The following is a 26,001-nucleotide window of genomic DNA, read 5'->3' as shown; positions in this document are numbered from 1 at the left end:
CCCAACCGGTCGTAAGTCGAGGACTTTCCCTGCCCGGGAGCGCCGCGCATGCGTGGTTCCGCCCCCTGCGCCGGCCGAGGCGTAGCTGGCAAGCGGCAGAGACGGAGCAGGCCGACCACCAGCTGGCCCAGCCCAAGGGAGGTAAGGCACCCGCCGGAAAAGGGGAAAAAAATGGCGGACAGCCTTGCTTGGCGACCCCTGTGAAATGGTCGATCGACCCCAAATGGGGTCGCGACCCATAGGTTGAGAACCGCTGCTTTAGTGGTCCTTCCCAGTTGTGATTTGAGCTGATGGGAATTGTAGCTAATTCCTTCTATTGTTTCTGCCCATTTCATAAGATTCAGCAGAGTGGGCTCCCTTCATATCCCACCTCTTGAGCCATGCCATTTGATGGAGCCTTTGTCACCAAAATCACAAAACTGCATCTCACTTACTTTGGCCATGTCAAGTCAAAGTAAGTGAGATGCAGGAATTCAGTGGAGAAAGCAATTATGTTTGGAAGAGTTAGCGGTTAAAAAAAACCACGAGGTCCCCAGACAACATGGTAGCTGGACACCATCAAAGCTGACACCAGAGAAAAACTCAAAAAAGTAGTGCATGATCGGAAGATGTGGAGAGACCTGGCCCATGGAATCTCCCAAGAATCGGATACAACTGAATGGATAATATCACCATTACGTTTGTCATGGCCCTCTGGTATAGTTTTCTCCTGGAAGTTTGAACAATCCTTAGAGTTGCTATCCTTTAAATAGGCCTCAAAGACTTGACTTTTCCTCCAGGCCCCCCGGGGTAGGCCAGAGAACATGGAGTGAACTATCTTGGGCTTGTTTGTGATGCATATCTATTTCCCCTATTATGGCAGGTGTCAATTTTTATTATTATGAATTTTTTATAACATGAAAAGCATTCTTTGTTTTACAAAGTATTGTTTTTAGGAGTTGGGAGATCTTAAATATTTAAAATTGGCATGACAACTTTCAAAATCAGCTTGCCAAAGGCTGGCTTAGAACAAATTTTAAAATAAATTTTAAAATAATCCGATAAGAAATGAAAAGACAACACAAATCCATATAACGAAGCAGAGTAATTCAAATGAGAATCCTAAAATTATGTAACAGTAAAAACTACCACCTGCCAAATATATTGAAAGACAACCCACTGAGTAATCCCTGGAAAAACAGTACTTAGGTGTACTTCCCTGGGTAATTCCAGGATTGAGAGGAATGTATTCCGAGGTTCACTGCTCTGAGAGGACACCCAGACCAAAGCCTCCAAAAATAATCTTCTGGTATATGTAGGAACGTATGAGAAGAAGCTTTGAGTGTATGAAGGACTGATGAATTGGGTCAAGAAATAAACTAGATCCAATGAAAACTGCAACAAGGTCATAATGTCAATTCACGTCAGTCTTCTTGGTCTGGTAAGAATTACACATTTACAAGATATCTTGAAATTATGTGTCAGATCAAGCAAAAGATGCCACACAGGCCTAACTCTGTTCTTATTAACATTGGCAGTAGTAACAGAATCTTACAAGTCTGAATGTACTTGTCTTCCTTCCTCTATAAGTCATGTGAATTAAGGGATATCTATCTGAAACATTTTCATAACCCTCTCCAACCCCCAGGTTTAAGCAATGTTTATCTACTCTTTGCCTTGGTAACAATACTTTCCTCTATGTCAGAGTCCTCCTTTACTTTCTACACCCACATCGAGCACACTGTATAGATCTGAAGGAGAAATTAATATAGAGTAGTATAGAGAAGGTTATCTTTACTCAAGTAGGGCTATAATTTTAGGGCACAAAGATTGCATATTTATGGAACTGTCTCCAGAAGCAGTGCCCACAACTTCCAACTGCTGCAGGCAATGATTTATTGAAATCAAACATTCATGAGATCTAAAAAGACCAAGATGGATATACTCCTCCCATCCAAATGCCAATAAAGATCATCTAGCAGAAGATGGTAGAGGACAGGAAGACCTGGAGGAACGTTGTCCATGGGGTCGCGATGGGTCGGACACAACAACAACAACAAGCAGAATGACAAGTGCAGTTTTTGCCAGTCAACTTGACTTGAATGGATCCAGATAATCTGTTTCTTCCAGGATCCTCTGAAGTTGAACCACCCCCACTTTTCTCACAGCCTTTCCCAGATGTTGGAAATTGGGCTAAAGTTATCAAGAATGTCTGGGTTCAGGGAAAGCTTCTTCACATTATGCACTACTTCTGTCCCTTTCAAGACAGTGAGCATCATGTCTTCCTGCAAAGGTGTGTTAATTATCTCTCAAATCAGCCACAGAAACCTTACCTGGAATCAATCAATCAATCAATCAATCCTATAGATAATAGTATTATACAGAGGTCGTGTTCATTTTCTCAGGCTTACGGGCTCCAAAGAATCCCAGATAATTCCACAAGACATCACTGTAGCTCTGCCCCATTGGTATCCAAAGTAAACTGAATACAAGCAAATTTATCTTTTAAAAAACACAATTTCATTTGATATAAAAGTTGAAGCTTGCCCATCCCTCCCACAAACCCAGGATCTGGGTTTCAGGAAAAGGCTTTTGATTGATAATCTATGAATGAAATGAGCAAGAAGAAGAAATTATTACCCCCCCCCCTGCTCTGTATAATTCTAAACTTAATCTTTTGTCAATGCTTGGTCATGTCCATTTATGGTTTATGCCAACATCATTTCAAGTATATTGAATCACTTCATTTCCTTCAGCTCCTCAGTAGACCAAGGAACAGGCTAGGACTGGCAAATGGAGAAAGGCCGCTCTGTATAATGTAGTTTGGTTACCTCCACATTCTACTGGTTGACCAGGCATGAGATAGAACTGTCCAGCAGATTGTTGGAGAAAACCCCAAGTGTCCTCTGAAAACCATCCAGATCTATTAGGCAACTGGGACAAACCAAAATAATGCTTCCCCACATCCTCATAGGTTCTGGTCCACCTTCCAATGAGAAATTATCTGACACCAGGTTAAAGTCACCATGTTGTGGATGGAGATGGTCTTCTTGTGTACCAACCTGTCATTAATCAGCCACAGTTAAAACCAATGTCTCCAGTAATAAAACACTTAAAACAGTGGTTAAAATAATTCCTTTTTCTTATTGGTGCATTTAATTAAGTCAAGGAATAATATCTCTGTTTATTTTGTATGCTCATGTAATTCTTACGGTTTTTCCTTTTGTTTAATTCTTAATATGTCTCTACTACAATTTGCAGTTGGAGGTTTTGTTGGTAGAAATGCAAGATCCACAATCTGGCATCAAAACGCAAATACAGAACCTGCCGGACAGCAGCATTCCACATGCTGTGGTTGGTAAGTTTGACATACTGGACAATAGAAGGAAATCTCAAACATTAGGTTTTCATTATGTATTATTACTCCATATTCATCAGTCACTTTATTTCTGCCTTTGATGTTGGAAAACAGTCACAATAGCAGTTCAAGAAGATGACAACGGAAATTGCCATCCTGACACTGTAGAGGAAAAAGGATAATAAAGACATGAATATCAGATGTAAGGAATCTAGATAATCTGCTCCTTCTAGAATATTCTGCAGCTGATTCTCCACCACCCTCACAGCAACCTTCCCTACAAAAATCTTGACATTATTGTCTGCCCTTTGTAGCCTTTCTTTGATTTCCAATTTCTTCCATTATTTTAATTGTACCAGAGAATCCATTAAGGCAGGGGTGTCAAACTGCCAGCCCGCGGGCCGGTTTCATCATACCAGAGCCGCGGCCACCCCATTGCCGGAAATGGCGAAAAAGCTCCGATACGTCGCGCGACGTCACGAGTTTGACATGCCTGCATTAAGGAGACAAAGACAGACTAGCTGCGTAACAGTTTTGGTGGTAGTACTAGAAGCTATTCATTTAAAACCAATTTCAGCATCTATTTTAAGGTCAGACAATGCTAGGGAAAACTGTTCTTGTCTTGCTTCCATAGCTTATTCTCTAGCAACGGCAATTGGGATTGGAATTTCCATTGCTATAAAATGTTATAAAATGTGATGTCACATGATTGTGATGGCAATTCTAGCACTTCCTGGTTAAGTGAATTCAGCATGACTGTTAAGCAAGGAAATCATGTGGTCACCATTTGTGATCTCTTGCAGTTTTCCCAATTGACTTTGCTAATAAAATCCTGGCAAAGAAGGTCAAGTGACTGTGAAAAGTTGCAACATCATAAGGATCCGGATTGGGATTACATGACTGAAGGGACGTTGTAACAGCAGGAACATAAGATTCAAAATGGTTATAAGTACCATTTATTCAATATTGTGGCAAGTTCAAACGGTCATTGAACAAGTGGTTGTTAATCAAGGAGCACCTGTATGTGTATTAAAAATGTACTGTCACTACTACAAAATAATAATCTCAATATAAGAACTGTAAGATTATCATGGAAGTTAGTATTTTAGACATGGGGTAGAGATAATATTCTGTCTTCCGGTAACTCAGAGTTGATTGAAGAAAATTAAATCTGTAATAATAATTTTATATTGAGTAATATAAGATACATCTTTTTCTTTAGAGGTACAGCAGGAAAACCTCATTTGACTGTTTACTTTTCCAGAAGAGCCATCTGAATATCAATTTTCTTTTAAGATATACAGATTGTCCCCTTTTTGTTTCCTTTGTTGTTGTTTTACACTGTCAGTTGCTTCTCTCCTCTTCCCTTCTCCTAGTTTTCTATCCCTTTCTTTATAAGGAAATATCTAATCCTTTATTTACAGCCCACTAAAGTAACAGTCTACCATCATTTCAGCACTTCTGATCCTTACTGGGTAGACAACACAGGTCATGATTTTAAGAACTAGCGTCCTTTCCTGTTTTTCTTTGAGTAGTTTAAGAAGCATTCTTCAGCAACAGTCCCTCTTTCTAAAGCGCACAAGATTTTACCCAAATTATTACAGGTTTTTCATTTCCCGCCCCCAACCCTCAAATTCCATTTAAAGCCCTCCTGAACCAGCTTGCCATGGTTTGACTCCACACATTTTTACAGGCCTTGTAAAGTGCAGCCTGTTACTCTAACTCAGGGGTCTCAAACTTGGCCCTTTTATGACTTGTGGACTTCAACTCCCAGAATTCCTCAGCCAGCGTGCCTGGCTGAGGAATTCTGGGAGTTGAAGTCCACAAGTCATAAAAGGGCCAGGTTTGAAGACCCCTGCTCTAACTAGTTCATATGCTAGTCCTAGGAAATATTTCTGTCCTATCGACACCATTTCTCTAACCAGTCATTACCTCAAAATATTCTTTCCAGTCCTTTTCTGTGGTTCATTGAACTTTGAATTTATATCATGTGCATCAAATAATGGTTTTCTTGGTTCAAAGGCAATTTGATTGGTGTTGTTTTCATACAGTAATTGTCTCATAGTAGTCTCCAATTTAAACCATTTCAGTTGCCCTGCCTACTTATATTTTACTCATTTATCAATGAAAAAAATACTTGATATTGTAGTGGTTATATCTTTTAAGAGGAAGAAAACATAGAAGGCCTCTGCATTCCTCTGAATGTAGTAATAGGTGAATTCAGGGTTCTGACAATAAGCATCATCTCTTAAGGAGAAAAGCAGATGCAGATAAAATGACCTAAGCAGGGTCTGAGTGACAGGTTAATCTTTTAATTTCCTCTATTTTGGGAAGCAGTCTCCATAATGGGGATAAGAAATCCTGACTGCTGGTGTGTGTCTATCAAGCAGTCACATGTCAGGGAAGGGTAGCATTTTGAATTGCATTTTGGCAGCGTTTAGAATTGAGCGTGACTGAACATGCTCAGAGAAATGGATTTGTTCCCAAATTAAATATCTAGTTTTGACAGACCTGAAAATGTGCATTACATTTCTGATTTATAAGAAAGATTTTTTTACTTTCCATTTTTTTTAAAAAAAACCCTCTTAGATTAGAAAACCACAAATGTGTCTTCTTCATTTTCCTCTCTACTAGTAATTTTCCATTAATTAAATGTACTTGAAGACAGCGTTAATGTTCATTTGTATTCCCTGAATACTCTTTTACTGGCTGGGATATAAGTTCTACAATCTAGCCTTTAAAATCTGATGCCAGCTTTTGTGTTGCATTTTTAATTTCCAAGTAACTCTTTAGTTGAAATACATGACTGCTGGCTAACCTGCTGTTTTCTTTTGTAGAGGAAATAGTATGTTCCCAGTGAGTCACCTTGCTGAGAGAATACAGTTTAGTTCACATTTCCCCATATGTTGCTTTATGATTTAGTTTTTCAGATACAAACTCAAGGCAGAGTTCATCTTTTAACAACTAAGTGTAGCAAAACATGTGCTTTGGAAATCAGAAGAAAAGGGTTCTTTTTGGTCAAAAAGCAAGTCGCTTTAAATCATTAGAGTCACAATAAATACTGAAGTCTTTCAAAAGACCACAGAACTCAAGTTACTATTAGGCCAAGGGATCATTTGGGGACTGGCGCCATTATTTTGGTTAGAATAAAAAATGGGACCAAGTAACAGGTGTTTTTCTTTCCTTTGTTCATACTCTTATCCTTTCTCTTATATGTAGTCTTTGACTTACACAATTGAGCCCAAAATTTCTGTTGCTAAGCAAGACAGTTAAGTGACTTTTGCCCCATTTTATGGCCTTTTTGCCAAAGTTGTTGAGCAAATCTCTGCAATTGTTAAGTGAATCATGTAGTTCTTAACTGAATCTGGCTTCCCCCTTTGACTTGGTTTCTTGGAAGGCAGCTGGGAAGGTTACAAATGGTGATCATATGACCCAGGACAGTCCAACTGTCATAAATACATGCCAGTTGCCAAACATCTGAATTTTGATGACTACGGGGATTGTGCAATGGTCATAAGTGTGAAAAAATGGTCATAAGTAGCTTTTTTCAGTTCTGCTGTTATTTCAAACAAATGGTTATAAGTTGAGGACTACTTGTATTTCATATCTTTCCTCAGATAACTACAATAGCTGAGATGAGGTCAGCCATTTTGAGCCCCTGAATTTATTTGGAATTATGCAAATGGCAGTTTAACAAAATGACCTTATGTCTTGCCTACTCACAAAATATCCAAAGATGACCTACCTCTCTCTAAATATGTTCATTTCCCAGAAAGCAAGTGAACAACTTGCTAACATTGCTTTCTTTCTTAGCAATAGGTTCTTTTGCAAACAAAGCCCTTAGGCTGCTATCGCCTTCCATTTTTAATATGCAGAGATTTCTAGGTGGTGTATGTGAAGCTGAAAGGCATTTTGCAAATAAAAACAATGCTAGAAGTTAGCCTTTTCTTTTGTAGCAGCTTCCCATTTCTGTAAATTTAAGAAACACTAAAACAATTTAAGAGTCAGGTTAAATAAGATTGACAAGTGTTTCAGAAGATAACTATGATCATATTTTCCACCATGCTGCAGATCCCTGAAGTAATTTGCTTCTCTTGTGTCTGTGTTTGTTTTAAAGTAGTAAAGATTTTTAAAAGCCTTTAAAAGAACTGCAAATGTTTTGTAAGTGTAATGTTTTGGTTTTATTTGCCACCAAACAGGACGTGCACGTGTATATTTTCGATAATCCTGCTTTCCTTTTTAGCCAAATATTATATGCAAGTTGTCTGCTCATGGTGCTGTGATTTCTAATTTTCCCACCGCCTCTACATATAAGTATAGTTTCTACGGGTAGTCCTCGACTTACAACCATTCGTTTAGTGACCGTTCAAAGTTACAATAGTATTGAAAAAAGTGACTTATGACCGTTCTTCACACTTACAACCATTGCAGCATCTCCATGGTCATGTGATTTACATTCGGATGCTTCACAACTGGTTCATATTTATGATGGTACCAATGTCCCAGTGTCATGTGATCATCTTTTACAACCTTCTGACAAGCAAAGTCAATGGGGAAGCCAGATTCATTCAACAAGGTGTGTTATTAGCTTAACAACTGCAGTGATTCACTTAACAAGCATGGCAAGAAAGGTTATAAAATGGGGCAAAACTCACTTAAAAACTGTCTTGCTTAGCAGCAGAAATTTTGGGCTCAATTTTGTTCATAAGTCGAGGACTGCGTGTACTAACCAGGAAGAAAAGCGGGAATGAAACTTGGGTTGGCTTAAAGCTGTTCCCTGTGTTGTCTTTGTCCTCCAGGTAGTGATATACTGCAGTGGATTATGAAGCATTTGGAGATTACCAATGAAGGTAGGGATGTACAATTATTTTTTAAACAATGTGTTTTTTACCCTTAAAGTGGGTAGTCTCTGATTGTTTGGCTTTATTCTGTGTGTCCCATGGAAAGCAACTGATCTGTATTGTTTTTTTCTTTAAGAGGGGCTACATTTGGGAAGTATGATCATCAAGTGTGGGTACATCTATCCTCTTCAAGACCGAAGGAATTTGAATCTCAGAGGGGACACCAGTCTCTATAGATTCCAGGTAGGGGGATTGGTAATGCAGATAGGAGAAAGGTAACCTGCTTTGCATCCTGGCAGGAACTAATAATGCATTTTTGTTTATTTTCATAAAGCTTGTACTTGCTGCCTGTCAGTCACAATGGCCCGTACAGTTGCTTCCATAAAGTGTCATGCAGTAAAAATGATCTTGGAAAGCAACAGCAATAAATGATAAAAACCCTTAAAATGTTAAGAAAATGATGCTAAAAGAAAAAGTAGTGTGGGGCATAAGGCAAAGGTACATGTCTCCCCAACTTCTCCAGATCATACCCCCAAATTATAAAATTCAGAATTGTCAGCCAGGATGGGCATTCTGAAAGTTGTAATCCCAATACAAGCTATGCCACAGTAAAATAGGGACAATTTTTTGCTTTGAATTCTATCATGGAAGTTGGAAAAGGAGTAAGGACAAAATTTCCCCACCATTTCTACCTCTAATATCCACATTTTGCTTCTATCCTACCTTGGCTTCTTTTTGCATCTTTCATATTTTCCTTGTTATAAAATTTAATAATCACAAAATGAAACACAATTCTGATGCAGTAAAACAACCAGACCCATTTCAACATAAAAGTGAAAAGCAGCAGCAAACTGATTATAAGTAGTCCTCGTTCAGCGACTACCTCATTTAATGACTCTCTGTAGTTACAGCGGGGATGAAAAAGTAACTTTATAATGTAACCCTCGCTTTTACAAACTTTGCAGATCTGTAAAGCAAAAGAAAGTCGAATTAAAGAAATAATGCATCCGCGGTTTTGCTTATTGACTGCTTCACTTAACAGCCAAATTGCCAGTTCAAATTTTGGTATCTAAATGAGGACTACATCGCACTACATATAACATTTTCACCATGAAATGCAAATACTAAGAGAGAATCTGCAGTTTTAAAGCTTAATGAATTTTCCTAATATTATCACAGGTAGCTTTTGACTTATGACCACAATTGGGATCAAAATGTCTGTTTTTTTTAGCATGGCAGTTAAGTGAATTGGGCATAATTTTATGCTTCTTTTTGCTACATGACTCTTTTGCAGTTGAATCACTGCAGTTGTTAAGTGAATCACATGGTTGTTAAGTGAATCCAGCTTCCAGCATTGACTATTTGTCGCAAAGGGCAATCATGTGACCCTGGGATGTTGCAACCCTCACAAATATGTGTCGGTTGCCAAACCCTGATTATGTGCCCATGGGGATGCTACAATGGTTGTAAGTGCAAGGACCGATTGTAAATCACCTTTTCAGTGACTGTTGTAACTTTGAAGAGCCACTAAGCTCACCACCTCTTAGCATCTTTGGCTTTCCTTTCACACTTTTTGGCTCCCCCCACCCCCATTGTCAAAACATTATTCAAAGCTGTTCTAAAATAATTGGGAATAATAGAGAAGAAACATGTTGAAATGAAAAATGTTAAAAACTTTTTAAGCTTTATTTGTCTAGTGGTGAAATATTAAATCTAAGAATGAATTAGAAGAACTTGTTAAGAAATTTATCAATAACTTGGTTCTTAGTTTTTGTCTTCCTTCCTACAGACACCCTACTTTTGGCCAACCCAGCAGTGGGGAGCAGAAGATACGGATTATGGTAAGTTTAACATATTACCTCCTTTTTCTTGGTGAAACATCAATATCGGCAAAAATTACATAAAATCAAAATGTCCTGTTCTAATAACTTTGGTATAAGTAGTCATTTATTGAGAAAAATACGTTCTTCTCTCCCATTAATTGCTTTTTATTTAAAATGTCATTTTAAATAGCAGTTCATCTCGCTCTCTCTCTCTAATGAACATACACACAGGCTAGATTTCAGAAAATCCAATTTCAACAAATTTAAAGAAATTCTGGGTGGGATCCAAGGTAGAAATGCTATTCCAATGAGAAAAACAATTCTGGGCTGCTTAGGAACCCACTGTGGATTCCCAGGAAGTTTGAATGAATTAAAAGAGACTGCACTGTGTAAGAACTGGAAGATGGATGTATTCACCAAGAAAGTAAACTAGCAAATAGTGAGATCCCAGCCTTAATCCTTTTTAATGCATAACAGTGTCAAAGCAGAGCTGGAAGGTATACGGCCAGGTTCCCTTTTACACCAGAAAAGAAACAATTTGGTGGACAAAGATGGTGTACATAGCAACCTGAAACTGTAAATTAAAAGAACAGATTAAAGAAATACATTTGAGCTAAATTTAAAATTATAGTATTTACATTTATTTGGGAATTAGTCCACCGAACCTAATACAACCTTATCTAGGGTCATTATGCAGGTAATTATGGCATATATGAAAAAGACTCTCTGCTTTATTTTTACCTGTGTTACATTCTTCTCTACCTTCTTATCAAGGAGGAACATTGCTTCCAAGGCACTGGATTGGAGAAAATAATTTCTTCAGAGCACAATTTTATTTCGTCAAATTAAAGAAATTAATGACTACTATTAGGAGCAGAGCCATAATTTTTAGGGTTAGAGATGGCTTAATTGTTGGAGAACTTCAGCAAGACTCCTGTGCAAAAACAAAAATATCTTGTCTATTTTTAAAGCAAATACTAATTATAATACAAGAAAAATAGTTTCATCCGCTTTCAGATTGATTCCTTCAATCCTTAATTGAATCCTGTGTACTGTTAAAGGCAACACATAACGGATATATGGAAAAGTATTGAGAAGGACTTCCATTTTGCGCCCGCAGCGCATGGCTGCACGAGAGTGGATCTCTGCTCTCCATGGCTAGTTTCTTCCTGCTTGGGGGACCCTAGATGGGTCCGAAGCTGCCGTGGAGAGGTGACCGTGAAGGAGGGGTGCTCCGCTGATCACCAAGCAACGGCAATTGCTTTGTTTGATCTGGAGAAAGCCCTCCGAACCCGACAGGAGAAAGGCTAGAGTGAGATCAGCGTCTAGCCCAAGCTGCTTGCAGCTGAAGTCCCAGAGTACAAACCTAAACATCGGTGAACAGCGATGTTCTTCTTTCTTCTATCTACTATCTAAATCCTTGAAAAGATCCCCAAAGCAAGAAAATCTCCAGAAGTGAAGGGAGGGGACTATATCCCCATTCCCTGACAGATGGAAGTGGCGAATTAATATTAAAGGAGGGAAGAAATATATTAAAATTTGATTTAAAATACTTCAGCCTGGATAAATTTAGGAACTAAAAAACTGTCAAGATTATACCCTAATTTTTTTTTGATGGAATTAAAAATATATATAACAAAAATAACTTTGATTGAAAGAAAAACTGAAAAAGAAATAAGTGCTGACATCTAGTGGAGACTCAGAGAATAGAACACTAACAATAAGGACTCAGAAATTGGCAGAGTGCCTAGAAACAAAGAAAAAGTTGTTCCTTTGAATTGCAAATAGCCTTGAAGACAGCTGGGAACAAAGGAAGAGTCAGCTATAAGATTAAAAAGTGTTTGAAAGAAAACAAAAAACAAAAAAATACCTGGACTGTTGCTTAAATCTAAGAACTGTTTGTGGAAAAGAAAAACCTTGACTTTTGGGCTAATCTTTTAGAGGAGAATCTGTAGGAAGGATTTAAAGTGGCTTAACATACTGAACTGTAATTTTGACTGACTTGATAAATTGACTTTTGAATTAAAACATTGATGAAAGATTATTTCAAGGGGGGAGACAACATGGATATCACATACGTATAAAAAATGACAGGATGCCATATTCAATATTTTCTCCTGAAGGACGTAGCCTGGAAAATCAAGGGCCTCCAGAAGCAATACTTCAAGACAAGATAAATACTTTCCAGGAGGAAATATATGTAATGTTAGGACAACTATAAATGACAATAAACTCAAACCACGAGGAAATCCGAAACAACTTTGATGATTTAAATAAGCATATTTCCAATCTAAATTTACAATTAAAGAACACCCAGGAAATAACAACAAAGGCACAAATAAACCAGACAGCAGACTACAAATTAGAAAAGTATGATCAAATTGATGAAACAACAAAGGAAAAGAATTACAATTTGATAGAAACAGGAAAAAAATTTCAAGGTTCGATACAACAAGAAAAATGGAATTATCAGGAGAACCACTTACTTACTTCATCTTTTGTATTCCCAACAACATTTGTAAAAATACAGGAACTGCTGGGTAAGCAGATTACATCAAATTGGAAAATTACTCGGCAAAAGAAGAAGACTAAGGACAGATACAAGAGATTTGACTCATCCTACCAGATTAACTATTACGTGAATAAACATTTGTTTGAATATGGGTAAAAGAACAAAGAATTTTGAACACAAAGGGGCCTTATAACAAGAAGGATAAAAGATTTAAGTAATATGTTTTATTATATATGAAATGTTAAAATAGTAGGTTGATGTAACTTGTATTAATATATAAGTGAAATATAAACTGATTAAAAAGGATGTTATATCTAGATATTATAAGATAGATAAAAAGTATAGTATTTTTATAATGCATGATATAAAATATTGGGCGGATGTACCTAAATGGAAAAATTTGGACAGTTAGATGACTAATATGAAGAAATTATGACTGATAAGAATTGGATTGAATATAAGGGAATTTAAGCGAACAAAAATTACGGCCGACCATTTGTCGGCCGTGACCAGGGGGGCGTTTTATCAGGTCCGCCTGATTCACCAGTTGCGACCTTTTCTGGACCGGGACGCCTTGCGCACAGTCACTCATGCTCTCGTCACCTCTCGCCTGGACTACTGTAATGCTCTCTACATGGGGCTCCCTCTGAGGAGCACCCGGAGACTCCAACTGGTCCAGAATGCGGCCGNTTTTGTATTTTTGTATTTTGTATTTTTTGTATTTTGTGTATATTATTTGTTTTAATATGCTGTGAACCGCCCTGAGTCCTATGGGAGAAGGGCGGTATACAAATTAAAATAATAATAATAATAATAATAATAATAATAATAATAAAAATAGGATGTATGCTGAACTAATGAGATGATGGTTATGGGAATAACATAAGCTGAAAAAAAAATGTTATATAGAGATTATTATTATTTGTATAAATATAAAAATGCCTATATCTAATCATTTATATATTGAAAATATTAAGAATTATATTTTGGCTAAGGTTGAAAAAGGAGAATACAAACAGGAGAAGGGAAGATCAAAGAAATGTATCATTAATTAATATATTAATTATGAAAATATCAATTTTAATTATTATTGATTGTTAATTAATTATTATTGTCCTTTTTTCTTGTTAAAATATAAACCAAGACAACACGCTGTACACCAGGCACTGGAGATTGTTATAGTTAAAAACCAATAAAATATCTATTAAAAAAAAGGAAAAGTATTGAGAAGGAAGTACAGCCTGTTCAACATGCAGAAGAACATGCACCACAAAAAGTAACTGAAATTTTAGGACTGCATTACAGTCGGAGTTTCTTTTTCCTCATGTCTCTATTTCTCTGAATAAAGGCATTGAGACAGCAAAGACACTTGTGGGTTTAAGAAGTTTAAGATATAATCTCTTGAAAAGGAAGAACATATCCATACATACCTGTGCTCTTCAGTCAACAACTCTACAGTACACAATCTTTTCAGTACTGCTTCTTGTATGCCAATTGCAGACATCCTTTTTATCCTCCAAACTGTTTCATTCAGCCTTACCAACTGGGTAATGTGTATGAGCCTCTTAATTCTGTAGTAAGGTATCAGCTTACTTACAAAAAGGCCTACATTCAGTTTTTAGCCTCTACAATTGAAAGGACCTCTGGTGAGGCAAGAGAAGGCCTTAAAAGCCATAATCAGTCATGATAACTAGGTATGTAATAGATAGATTGGTGATCTGACTAAGGATGAAGCAGCTACTGTAAATAGGGCAGCTAATTGTCACCATCTGATAAAGCCTGTTAAGAAAATATCAAAGATCTATCTATCTATCTATCTATCTATCTATCTATCTATCTATCTATCTATCTATCTATCTATCTATCTATCTATCTAGTTTTAAAATCTTCATCTGTGCAGTTTTAATGTTTTAATATTTGAATTATTATTCTACTTGTTTTTATAACTTGTAAGCAGTCCATAGGATAGAAGGGTAGCATAAAAATTTAATAAATAAATAAAATAAGTATGCTTCAAGAGTTCCTACAGTATCTTCATTGGACACAATGCAGCAAAATTTACATTCCTAAGCAACCCTTGCTCTTTGAACAATACTGAAAGTCATTCCCATTTTAAAGTCATGAGTAAAAATATGCTGACTAGGATCAGAAAACAGCAGTTCTGATCTTTGCTGTATATACCGTATATACCTTGCACATATGTTAATTCAAGGTGTTTGGCTACTGTTATTTAAAGGATGCTTCCCATCTAAACTTCCCTGAACTTCTACCTGCCCCTTACTTGCTGTTGCCTCCTCCACACCTATAGTGTGGTTCAAGATGATGTGTCTGAACTAAACACCAGCACCTGTGTTCTTGTGAAGCTTGGTTCCCTGGAATTCCATCTGTCTTGGCTGGATGCCCCTGGGGGACACCCTCCCTTTGGAAAATATTGTATAACATTCAGGCGAAATGTTAATCATTAATCATATTCATTTGGTTTTTGCAGCTGTGCATATAATGTATTTTCTCTTTTTTTAAAAAATATCCCCAGCCATTTACCTAGCAAAAAGAAATATTAAGAAGAAAGGAGCGCTAGAAGATTATGAAAAGGTAGGAAGATATTTTTTCTTATGCAATGTTCTGTCTAAGCATCTTACCCAGTAGCATTATTCCAATACTTGGTAAGTTTGCCAAATCAGATTATTGAGATATGATAAGCAGATGAGGCTTAAGAATGTTCTGTTTCCTTTTTTTATTTATATGCCACTTTTTCCTCAAAGGAACCCAGAGTACTTTGTAAGGGAAGGAAGGAAAAATCTTAAGTCCATATAATAAGAATAACAAGGTTTGAAAACAATTAAGATGAAAATGAAAAACAGTTCATTTTCAAAAAAGCAAAATAGATTAACTTAAAGGCAGTTTTGTTCAAAGTTGTCATCCCATCTATGAATGGATTAACAACAACCTTCTTCTTTGAAATAATATAGTATGAACTATCTACCATGCCATAGCACACCACACCATAATACGTTGTACAGTACCACACCATATAGAACTAGAAATTGACTGCTTGTAAGCACCACAGCCAAAAAACAAACTGAGTAATATTTGTTCAAAATTTTGGCAACTTTCGAGATTGATGTCTATGGAGATTCTCAGTCACCCTGGTCATGGTTGTCCCAAAGGTGCGTTTTCAGGAGGCAACTGGACTTTCATGTTTTTCTTGTTCTTCTTCTTCTCATCCAAGAAGCTTCTTCAGCTCTGACTAGATGGTGGGGAATGGAAGGATTTATACTCCTTGCAGACAGCTGGTCATTTGCATTTTTTTAGAGAGACGTTGAGGCCATTTGGAGGTGTCTTCAGGGTCACTGGAAATGTCTTCAAAGAAAAACAAGAAAGTCCAGTTGCTGCTTTAAAAAGCACGTTGGGACAACCATATCCTGGATGACTGAGAAGAATGCAAATGAAACAGCTGTCTGCAAGGAATATAAATCCTTCCATTCCCCACCATCTACTCAGAGCTGAAGAAGCTTCTTGGGTGAGAAGCAAAACATCTTCAAAGAAAAAACAAGAAAGTCCAGTTGCTTTCGATGTCAGTCCTTTGAGGCAGGCCAGGTTAGGAAATAGACAAGGATTACAGGAATGCTATGTTATTATTGTAGGGTATAATAATAGAATCTTGGAAGCCTGTCAGAATTTCTACGCCCCTTCATATACCAAACAATATAGACTTAGGACCACTATGGAGCCCAACATTTCTGTTGTTAAGCGAGACGGCTGATAAGTGAATTTTGCCCCATTTTATGACTTTTCTTGCCACAATTCTTAAGTGAATTACTGCAGTTGTTAAGTTAGTAACACAATTGTTAAGCTTCCTCATTGACTTTGCTTGTCAGAAGATTACCAAAGGTGCCCACACAACCCTGGGACACTGCCAAGTGTCACAAATATGAGTCAGTTATCAAGGGTCTGAATTTTGACCATGGGAATTCTGCAACAGTCGTAAGTGTGAAAAACGGTCATAAGTCACTTTTTTCAATGCCACTATAACTTCGAACGGTCACTAAACAAACTGTTGTAAATCAAGGACTACCTTTATATAGTATTTGTTTTTTTTCTTTTGGAATTGTAAGCCACCCAGAGTCATTGACTGAAGTAAGCAACTATAGAAATTGAATAAACAAGCAAATAAATAAATAATGCTAGACACAAACTGTCATAGCCATCTCCCACACAAAATAGTTTCCAGGTGAGACAGAATTTTAATCAAGAGTGCAAAGAAAGCATTCCTCCCAACTCTTTGACATATGCTGATGCTGGGCAGAGGGGGGGGGGTAAGACCTGTAACCACTGGCTTGTACATGCCAGATATCAGTAATGCAACCATAGATGAGTGCTGTCTTATTCTAGTTTGAATTGGCATTGATTAATCTCAACAGTATGCACAACGTGGCTTTCAAGCTGGCTCTTTTCCTGGGCTCACATAGAGGCTGTACGATTGCAGGAAAGAGGGCCCTTGAGTTAGGGAGGCTCTGATAGGATACAGTAAGATGTTTTTGAGCAGGTGTAGTGCCCTGGCAGTGCCTTAACTGAAACATAATTTCCTGGCTTCACTGCTTCTTAAGGAGATAGAAGGTACACGTCCATGCCAGCTCCAAAACACTGTTTAGGCTTCAGTCTGAAGTACATACTTCTCTTCTTACAATCATTATGCATTCTTTACAGGGAGTGCTCAACTTGCAAACTTTCATTTAGTGACTGTCTAAAGATACAATGGCGCTGAAAAATCATTTGGGATCATTTTTCACATTTACAACTGCTGCAGCATCCCCCACGGTCATGTGATCAAAATTTGGATGCTTGGCAACTGGCATGTATTTATGTCAGTTGCAGTGTCCCGGCGTCATGTGATCCCCTTTTGTGACCTTCTGACAAGCAAAGTCAGTGGGGAAGCCAGATTCACTTAACAACTGCAGGGATTTGCTTAACAACAGTGGCAGAAAAGGTTGTAAGATGGGACAAAATTCATTTAACAGCTATCTTGCTTAGCAATGGAAATTTGGGGGCTCAGTCGTGCTTGTAAATTGAGGACTACCTGTACTAAATTTTATATGTTTTAATGTTATTGTATTGTACATGCTCCAGTGCATTTTTAATTCCACCTTCCACCTGGGATCTCATTTCAGCAAGTGATATATATACCTATGTAGAATAAAATACACAACCTTTTCCTTCTCATTATTTTGAAACATCGTCAAAATATTTATCCCTTTTAAGTACTGACCACTTCGCTATTGCCATTGCGATTAATGTTAAGAAGTTTTGTTGAAAAATGTTATCAACCTTGCTTGTTTTATGCTTGGTGCATAAAGTCAGTGTTGCAGCTGTTTATCACATCCTTTGTGGTGAGTGCATAACAATGTTGCCTTTGCCATTGCCTTCCTCTCTCACTGTTTCTTTTCCAGGAACATTATAGCATGTTGAACAAACGCATCAATCATAAATGGGACTTCATTATTATGCAAGCCAAGGAACAGTACAGGTAGGAGACATTTCTTAACTGAGGTGGTGATGGGGATGGGCAGATAGTCCTCGATTTACAACCTTTCATTTAGTGACTGAAGTTGCAACAGCACTGAAAAAAGTGACTTGTGATCATTTTTCACACTTAACGACCGTTGTGGTAGTCTCATGGTCACATGATCAAAATTCGGATGCTTGGCAACTGGCATGTATTTATGACTGTTGTAGTATCCCAGGGTCATGTGATCACCTTTTGCGACCTTCTGACAGGCAAAATCAGTGAGGAAATCATTACTTCACTCAGCAATGGTGGCAAGAAAGGTCATAAAATGGTCCAAAACTCACTTAACAATTGTCTTGCTTAGCGGTGGAAATTTTGGGCTCAATTGTGGTTATAAGTCGAGGATTACCTGCATTTTGTTTGAGCAAAGGAATAAGTAATAAAGAGCTGCAGGTGTTCAATAGCAATTTTATTTTACCTTCCTTTTAAGAAGGGTCATCAAAAATTGACCTGCCTCTGCCTTTGCTTTGAGCCTCATCATTAATAATGGACTTGCATTTTTGCCCATAAATAAAATATATTGACAATGGTCTGTCCATGTCCAAATTCTTGGCATGCATAGTCTGTTTGAGAGGCATAAATGTTATTTTCTTTTTCCTCTGGTAATGGGATGCTTACACTGATATCTGTCTTAGGATAATTTTTTTTAGTGACTGTCCGTGGCCAATTTCATAATATGATAGTAAAGTTTGGGGTTGCTTTATCTCATCTTAATTTAAAAGTCACAGTCTTAGACCCTGGGGATAACACAATTCCTTTATTGTAATTTCTTTCTTTCTTTTTCTTTTCTTTTCTTAAGAAAACATCTTACTTACCATCTTCTTAGCTTATTCAGGGATGGACTATTTCTACTATTTAGAAAGAAATATACAAAGAATGATCCCTGAATCCAAAAAAAGGGAATATTTATACAATGAAGTGGCAGATTTTTCTTCATTGTGTGTATTAAAGATCTTGCAAGAAAATTCCATACCATGTTTATGTTATTTCCTGTTAGAGTGCATAAACAATCCCAAGAAAAAAAATATAGTCTCCTGTTTTGATTTATTTTTAAAAAAAAGCTTCTTGGATTTGCAGCGCAGGAAAGGAACGAACGAAAAAAGACCGGTATACTTTGGATTACCAAGAGAAAGCCTACTGGCTGGTGCAACGGACTCCTGTAAGCAAGAATAGACTTACCTTTTGAATAAATATGTTTGTGCTGTAACACAAGATGATTACAATGTACTGTAATAACTGGAGGCAACATTACAAGCATGCTGAATGTCTTGCCCCTAAGCATATTCCCTCCCCGATTTAAATCAATAGGACACTTCATTCTTTTTGTGTTAAAATGACTTGGAAAATGAGAATTACTTTCCCTCATGAGTCATTGATCGTCAAGGCAAGTTGAATCCAAAGATAAAATGATGACCTAGATAGCAACACAACACATAGATGGTCTTGCTTCAAAAAGGATCGGTAGCTTTCTTTATTCCTGAAACAGATACTGTATATATGTGATGTTTAGAGTCTTTAAGTCTTCCATTAATGTTCTTCACCATATATTTTAAAGCATGTCCTTAGTCTTTTGGCATCAAAGGGGCATGGAAATTATTTCTTTTCCTCCCTACATGGGAACTACGATTGGAAAATTACAAGGCCTGAGTAGTGAATCAAACCTAATAGACAGCCTCCACTTGGAATGGGTTTCCAGGTGATCGGTCTATATTCCTACATTGGCTTGCCATCTTAAATTCTGTTGGATTAGTAATTATCCAACAGAATTTAAGATGGCAAGCCAATGTATGATACAGGTGGTCCTCAACTTACAAGAGTTCATTTAGTGACCATTTGAAGTTACAATGACACTGAAAAAAGTTTTCACACTTATGATCATTGTAGTATCCCCATGGTCATATAATTTACATTCAAATGCTTGACAACTGACTCACATTTGTGACAGTTGCAGTGTCCTTGGGGTCATGCGATCACCTTTTCCAATCTTCTGACAAGCAAGGTCAATGGTGGAGCCGGATTCACTTAACAGCTATGTTACTACCTTAACAGCTGCAGTGATTCACTTAATAAATATGGCAAGAAAAGTTGTAAAATGGGGCAAAACTCACTTAACAAATTTCTCGCTTGGCAACAGAAATTTTGCTTTCTGTGGTCATACATTGAGGACTACCTGTGCTGTATTTTATATCTTTAGCCATAAGCAGCCCAGAATCCTATGTAAGGTAGTCCTCGACTTACAATCATTTTTTCAGTAGCACTGAAAAAAAATGACTTATGACTGTTTTTCACACTTACCACCAAGCGGTATACCCATGGCCATGTGATGTAAAATTCAGACTAACCAACTGGCGTGTATTCATAATGGTTGCAGAGTCCCTGGGTCCTGTGATCACTTTTTACTACTTTCCGACAAGCAAAAAAAATCAATGGGGAAGACAGATTCACTTAACAACCATTTACTAATTTAATAGCTGCAGGGATTCATTTAACAACTGTGGCAAGTAAGGTCGTAAAACGGGGCAAAACTCACTTTACAGCTGTCTTGCTTAGCAATGGAAACTTTGTGCTCATTTGTGGTCTTAAGTGGAGGACTATCTCTAATTGGTGGTTTTATGCAGACAGTCACACATAAAGAATAAATAATAAATGCTAAACATTTGTGTGGGGGATTGTGGCATTACATCCGTGAGTTATTAAATTCCTACCATTTGTGTGAGCATACAGTTTGGGGTCTGTTGCAGGAGTAAAAAAAAAGGGACAATAAAGAGACAAGGAAGCAGGGGACAAGTTGGCCCAGGAAGCAGGCATGGGTTATCCCTGCATCTTCTGGCAGTTGTGCATTGTGCAAAAGTTTGCATTGTTTATATTTGATTCCATGAACAAAGCTACTGTACTTCGATTCCTATTTCTACAGGGTTGCGATTGTAATCTCAACTCAAAACCAATTGAAGTTATTGCCAAAAGCCCAAAAATTAAATGCAGGTTTGTGGAATCGCTGCCTCCTGATTATCTAATTTCCCTTCATTCATCTTCCATGCCTTCAGCTGCTCCGCAGGGTGCTTTTGGCAACTTTTCCATGTTGGAAAAAGACATCAAGCTGGGCACCCAACAAACAGCACGGTTTCTGGTCTTTGGGAGGCGCCTCTGGCAGATGCTGGGGGTTGTTTCCTGAGCAGTTACTACACTGATCACAGCAGGTCGTAGGACTCTGATGCTTGCCAAGGAGCTACATTCCCTAATCCCAAATCATAATCAAAGATCCACTTTTAATTGTGCACACAGTGTAAATGGCCACTGAGAGCCCAGCAGTTAACAGACAGAAAAGTAGAAGCCTCCAGCAAATGTCAGGCTATAATTGGAGCTTGACTTGGGGGAGGGGGTGGGGAAGTACCATCTGTAGATAAGGCAACAGCCCCTTTGGTCCCAGTTCATCTTTCCTGCTGAAACACCTTTGATCACCTCAGGCTTGCTTTTGGATCTTTCTCTTTCTTGAGCTGTTTCCCTCCCCCCCTCCCCTCCCCTTTTAAGATAGCACTGGTTGAGGTTTAATTATTGATGGCCCAACTTCAGCAGACATCAGATAGCAGATCCAAACTCAGCTGTGCTCAAAGTAGATGTGAGAGCAGTACCAATCTGTTTATTATGTCAAAGCCTTCCTTTCTCCAATGGGCAATGCTTTCTTTCTTTTTCTTTTTTTATGAGTCAATTTCCCTTGCCCAGATTTTGCTAGAAAAATGCTCCTGTTTATAGAGTTATCTAATGCAGCAATGGATACATTTCATAGCATTGATACCTAGAAAAGGGAAATGTGCTACTGCATCTTTTGTGGCCCGTCTATTACTGTGGCTATATTTATTGATTTTACAAGTAGTCCTCAATTTACCACCGCAATTGAGCCCAAAATGTCTTGTTGCTAAGCAAGACAGTTGTTAAGTGAATTTTGGCCCCAGGACATTGCAACTGAGTTTTGCCCCATTTTATGACCTTTCTTGCCGCAGTTATTAAATGAATCACTATAGTTATTAAGTTACTAACACATTAAGTGTTAAGTGTTAAGTGAGTCTGGCTTCCCCAATGACTTTGCTTGTCAAAAGGTCACAAAAGGTGATCACATGACCCTGGGACACTGCAACCGTCATAAATACATGTCAGTTGCCAAGCGTCTCAATTTTGATCACATGACCCTGGGGATGCTGCAAAGATCAGATGGGGGAAAAATGGTCCGAAGTCACTTTTTCAGTGCTGTTGTAATTTTGAACTAAATGAAGGGTTGTAAGTGAAGGACTGCCTGTACACAGATTAATATTTAAAAAAATAATATGGCATAAATACATCTTTGTTACATTTTGTTTTGTTTCTATATTATAGCCTGGAATGCAAGATACACTGGAGTATGGGTTGGACCGAGCAACAGATCCTTGTGAAAATAAGGTAAACCAGGTAAGCTTTATGACATTCTAATTATAGTCTTATAGTCTTGTAAACTTACACAAATGGGTTCAGTAACATACAGCTACAGAACATTTATATATGTATATGGAATAAGTGCGTTGCCTTTTTATTTTTTAAAAAGATCCTTAAGAATGGCAGGAATCGGTCTTCATCAGGAAGACTAGTTGATCCCTTTTTTATGGTATTATAGTTCCAACATATCAAATGAATTTTTTTTTAGATTTCATTTATACCTTTATTCAAAGTATCTGGCCCTCCACCGAAACTCAGCAAGCTCTCCTATGACTATCAAAAATTGAAATGTAAATAGATGGGAGCTCTCATTATAGACCACCATCATTTAATTTGGAATAATAAGTAAGCAAAGGTAAGCAAAACATGCGTGCAAATTGATCGTGATCTAAACAAAGGTTTTAGCATATATATTTTTTCTCTGCAAAAGGGTTTTTAGTTTTCTTTCTATCTTCCTCCCTTGCTTCTTTCCTTCCTTCTCTTTCCACTATGGGATCCATTCATAAGGCATAACAGATTTTAAAGAAACAGAAATTCTATTGGTTTGATCTGGACTGCATCCAGAGCTCTGTGAGAATTAAGCCCTTCTAAGCTTGTACCTAATTTCAGCTCTATTTGATTTGTATAATACTGTAAGCAGGCTATGCCAGTCCCATCATGGAGCTTTCCACAGACAATGAAGACATAAGAGAGATAGAAAATCTTGGCAGCTGAAGAGATATTAATAGGTCAGCGGAGCTCTTGTGGAAGGCGAGGCTTGGATGATGCTTGGTTTGCATCCAACCGAAGACCCCCTCAAGACAATTCTTGCATTATTTTCATGAGATGCTTTTCAGGGCTAACAGACCTCTCTTGTGGATCAAGCTCTCGACTACTGCAGTTCTCAGAGGCAGGGAATCACAATGGCAAGTGGGTTTTGTTGCCATGGAGGACATACAAATGCAAGAATTTAGAACAGGGGTAGTCAACCTTGGCTTTTTTATGACTCGTGGACTTCAACTCCCAGAATTCCTGAGCCAGCACAGCTGGCTCAGGAATTCTGGGAGTTGAAGTCCACGAGTCATAAAAGAGCCAAGGTTGACTACCCCTGGTTTAGAACTTAGCTTTTCCCTGTAAGAGAAGGTGGTTGATAGACTTTTCTTGAAAAAAGAACCAGGCTCTATCAACCCAAGGATCTTGAAAGGAAAAAGGTCACCAAGGCAAGCTACACTGAATCCTAACCCTGGATTCATTAGGACATACATGTGGCATCATTTTCACCACACTCTCCCTTCAACTTCTCCCCCCTCCCCATTGCTTTTGGTCCTTTCAAAATCTCTGGTCCCCTTAGTAGGGAAGAACTCTTTTTTATTCCAGTCATCACTGCACAGTGACAAAAAAAGCTGCAAACTTCTTGTAAACTTCTGGATTCAGTTTTGGTCATTAGGAGTTTTGCTATGCTCAACTGTCGGTTCTAAGTATATAAGGAATAACAGAAAGTTCAACAACCTGAATTCAATGATTGCATTTAGACTAATTCTAAATTAAGAATAAATAACTAATACAGTAATGCGATGATGAAAAAACTGGTAGAAAACAGAGGGATAATTGCAGTTTAAAATAGGAAATATAACTTTGATTCAGTAAGTACTGAATGTATGAAAATTATGTGCTTTTTGCTTTTTGCTTTTTCTGGAAAAAATTTAGATAGATAAAAGATAAACATGAAAATATAGAAATCATATATGAAATAGTTAATTAACCTTTCCCTTCTATCTTTTGTTTTCTCTCTCTCTAGTTTGTTTTTCTCTGATGTATATGATCTTCGTTCTCTGTGAAGTACTTGGTTGCTTGTCCTATAAAAGACTAATGTGCTGTCATTTCAAGATGAATCTCATCCTATTCATCCTTACTCATTGCTATATATTTAAGCCTGGGAAATGAAAATCAACTGGAATGAGGGTTGGATCTACTTTAATTCAGCTGTTTTATAAACATTTGTTTACAACTGTAAGCTTTTTTTAATTAGCCCCCATATTGTCTTTGTTGATGGGCTGGAACTCACTTGGGATTTCATTGTAATTGCAGTCTGTCCAGTGGGATAAGAAACTGTTCTAACAAATTAAATAGTTTACATAAGCAAGCCAGATGTAGTGTCCATCCTGCCACACCGTTTTATTGTCTTGAGTATGAGTGAACAGTTTCCTATTCTTTTGGAGACAGATCTTCCCAGCAACCATTATACAATGACACAGCCTCAAGATCATTGACAGGAACCGTCAGGCAGGCTTTCCTGAAACACTTGCCAGTTTTGACTTGTGCATCCTTTTGTTTATATCCTTATTGATATGCGGCTCTTGAACAGTTGACTCATACCAAAGAAATCCTTTTCCAAGCATGAATCAGTAGTCTTAAAAAGATTTATTGAAGTGAAAGAGATAGATGGATTACAGAAATTTCAACAACTTAACTATTTCCCTCTAAAACTGATTTATTTTCCTAAGATATGAGGGCAGAGACTTTTGTCTTTTCCTTTTAGCGGCTTTTCTGTATACAAGCAACAAGGTGGATCTTTTTATTGATAAAGGATGAACTTGCTGGTGTTTGTTTACAAAGCTGTTTCCTGAAATTCTTAACTGTCTGAGAAGTGACTCTTAAAATTGGCAAGAAAAAATAACTTCCAATGAAACCTTCATGGTTAATTGCTATATTGTATTCTTATATTATTTTTTAAACTGGCCTGCCTCAGATTTATCATACTATTCTATAATGCATTATCTACAATAATAAAATAGTACCTAATAGTATCTACAAAAATAAAATAGATATTAAATAAGCAAATGTATCCAAAATTCACCTGTATTTTCTTGAAGCTTGTTTCTTGTGTAACAGAATTTTTCTGAAGTGCTATTTGTACCTTCACATTTGATAGAGGCAATAGTAATCTATAGGGTTCAGTTTCAAAGACTAGTACCTCTGTTTGCTGTTTTCTCATTTCTAAGAAAAAGTGGGATGTAAATGTCTTAAATGTTTCCTGCCTGAGCAGGAGGTTGGACTAGATGACCTCCGAGGTCCCTTCCAACTTTATCATTATTATTATTATTATTTATTTTATTTATTATTTCAATTTATATCCCGCCCTTCTCCCGAAGGACTCAGGGCGGCTCACAACATTATTAAAAAACAAAAACAGACCCACACACCCCACCGAATAAAACCAAATTAAAACCAATATTTTAGTGTTGTGATAATTAAAATTTCTAAAAAAACCCAATTTAAAAATTATTATTATTATTATTATTACTTTAATTTATATCCCGCCCTTCTCCCGAAGGACTCAGGGCGGCTTACAGGCAATAAAAACGGAACTATACAATAAATATCTAAAAACAATTAAAATATATATTAAATAAGCCTGTTATTTTTAGAAAAGTTATAAAATCCCTATTAAAATCCCTATACAATCCCCCCCCTAGGCC

At 37.4% G+C, this 26,001-nt stretch overlaps 1 protein-coding gene across 1 annotated transcript in view; it reads left to right on the top strand.

Annotated features, from left to right (window-relative positions):
* RGS9 (regulator of G protein signaling 9) overlaps window positions 1-26,001 on the top strand; it is a 49,578-nt gene that overhangs the window by 6,775 nt on the left and 16,802 nt on the right. Inside the window, exons 2-9 of the mRNA XM_015810365.1 lie at window positions 3,241-3,337; window positions 8,137-8,187; window positions 8,315-8,421; window positions 9,968-10,019; window positions 15,047-15,105; window positions 17,961-18,037; window positions 19,157-19,238; window positions 22,448-22,510. Of these exons, the coding sequence (XP_015665851.1) occupies window positions 3,241-3,337; window positions 8,137-8,187; window positions 8,315-8,421; window positions 9,968-10,019; window positions 15,047-15,105; window positions 17,961-18,037; window positions 19,157-19,238; window positions 22,448-22,510 (588 nt within the window). The remainder of the gene's footprint in view (window positions 1-3,240; window positions 3,338-8,136; window positions 8,188-8,314; window positions 8,422-9,967; window positions 10,020-15,046; window positions 15,106-17,960; window positions 18,038-19,156; window positions 19,239-22,447; window positions 22,511-26,001) is intronic.

Source organism: Protobothrops mucrosquamatus, unplaced genomic scaffold (assembly GCF_001527695.2).
Source record: "Protobothrops mucrosquamatus isolate PMUCROS unplaced genomic scaffold, P.Mucros_1.0 scaffold9, whole genome shotgun sequence".
Lineage (NCBI taxonomy): Eukaryota > Metazoa > Chordata > Lepidosauria > Squamata > Viperidae > Protobothrops > Protobothrops mucrosquamatus.
The sequence above is the reverse complement of the archived record's forward strand: the minus strand, read 5'-3'. Positions and strand labels throughout refer to the sequence as shown.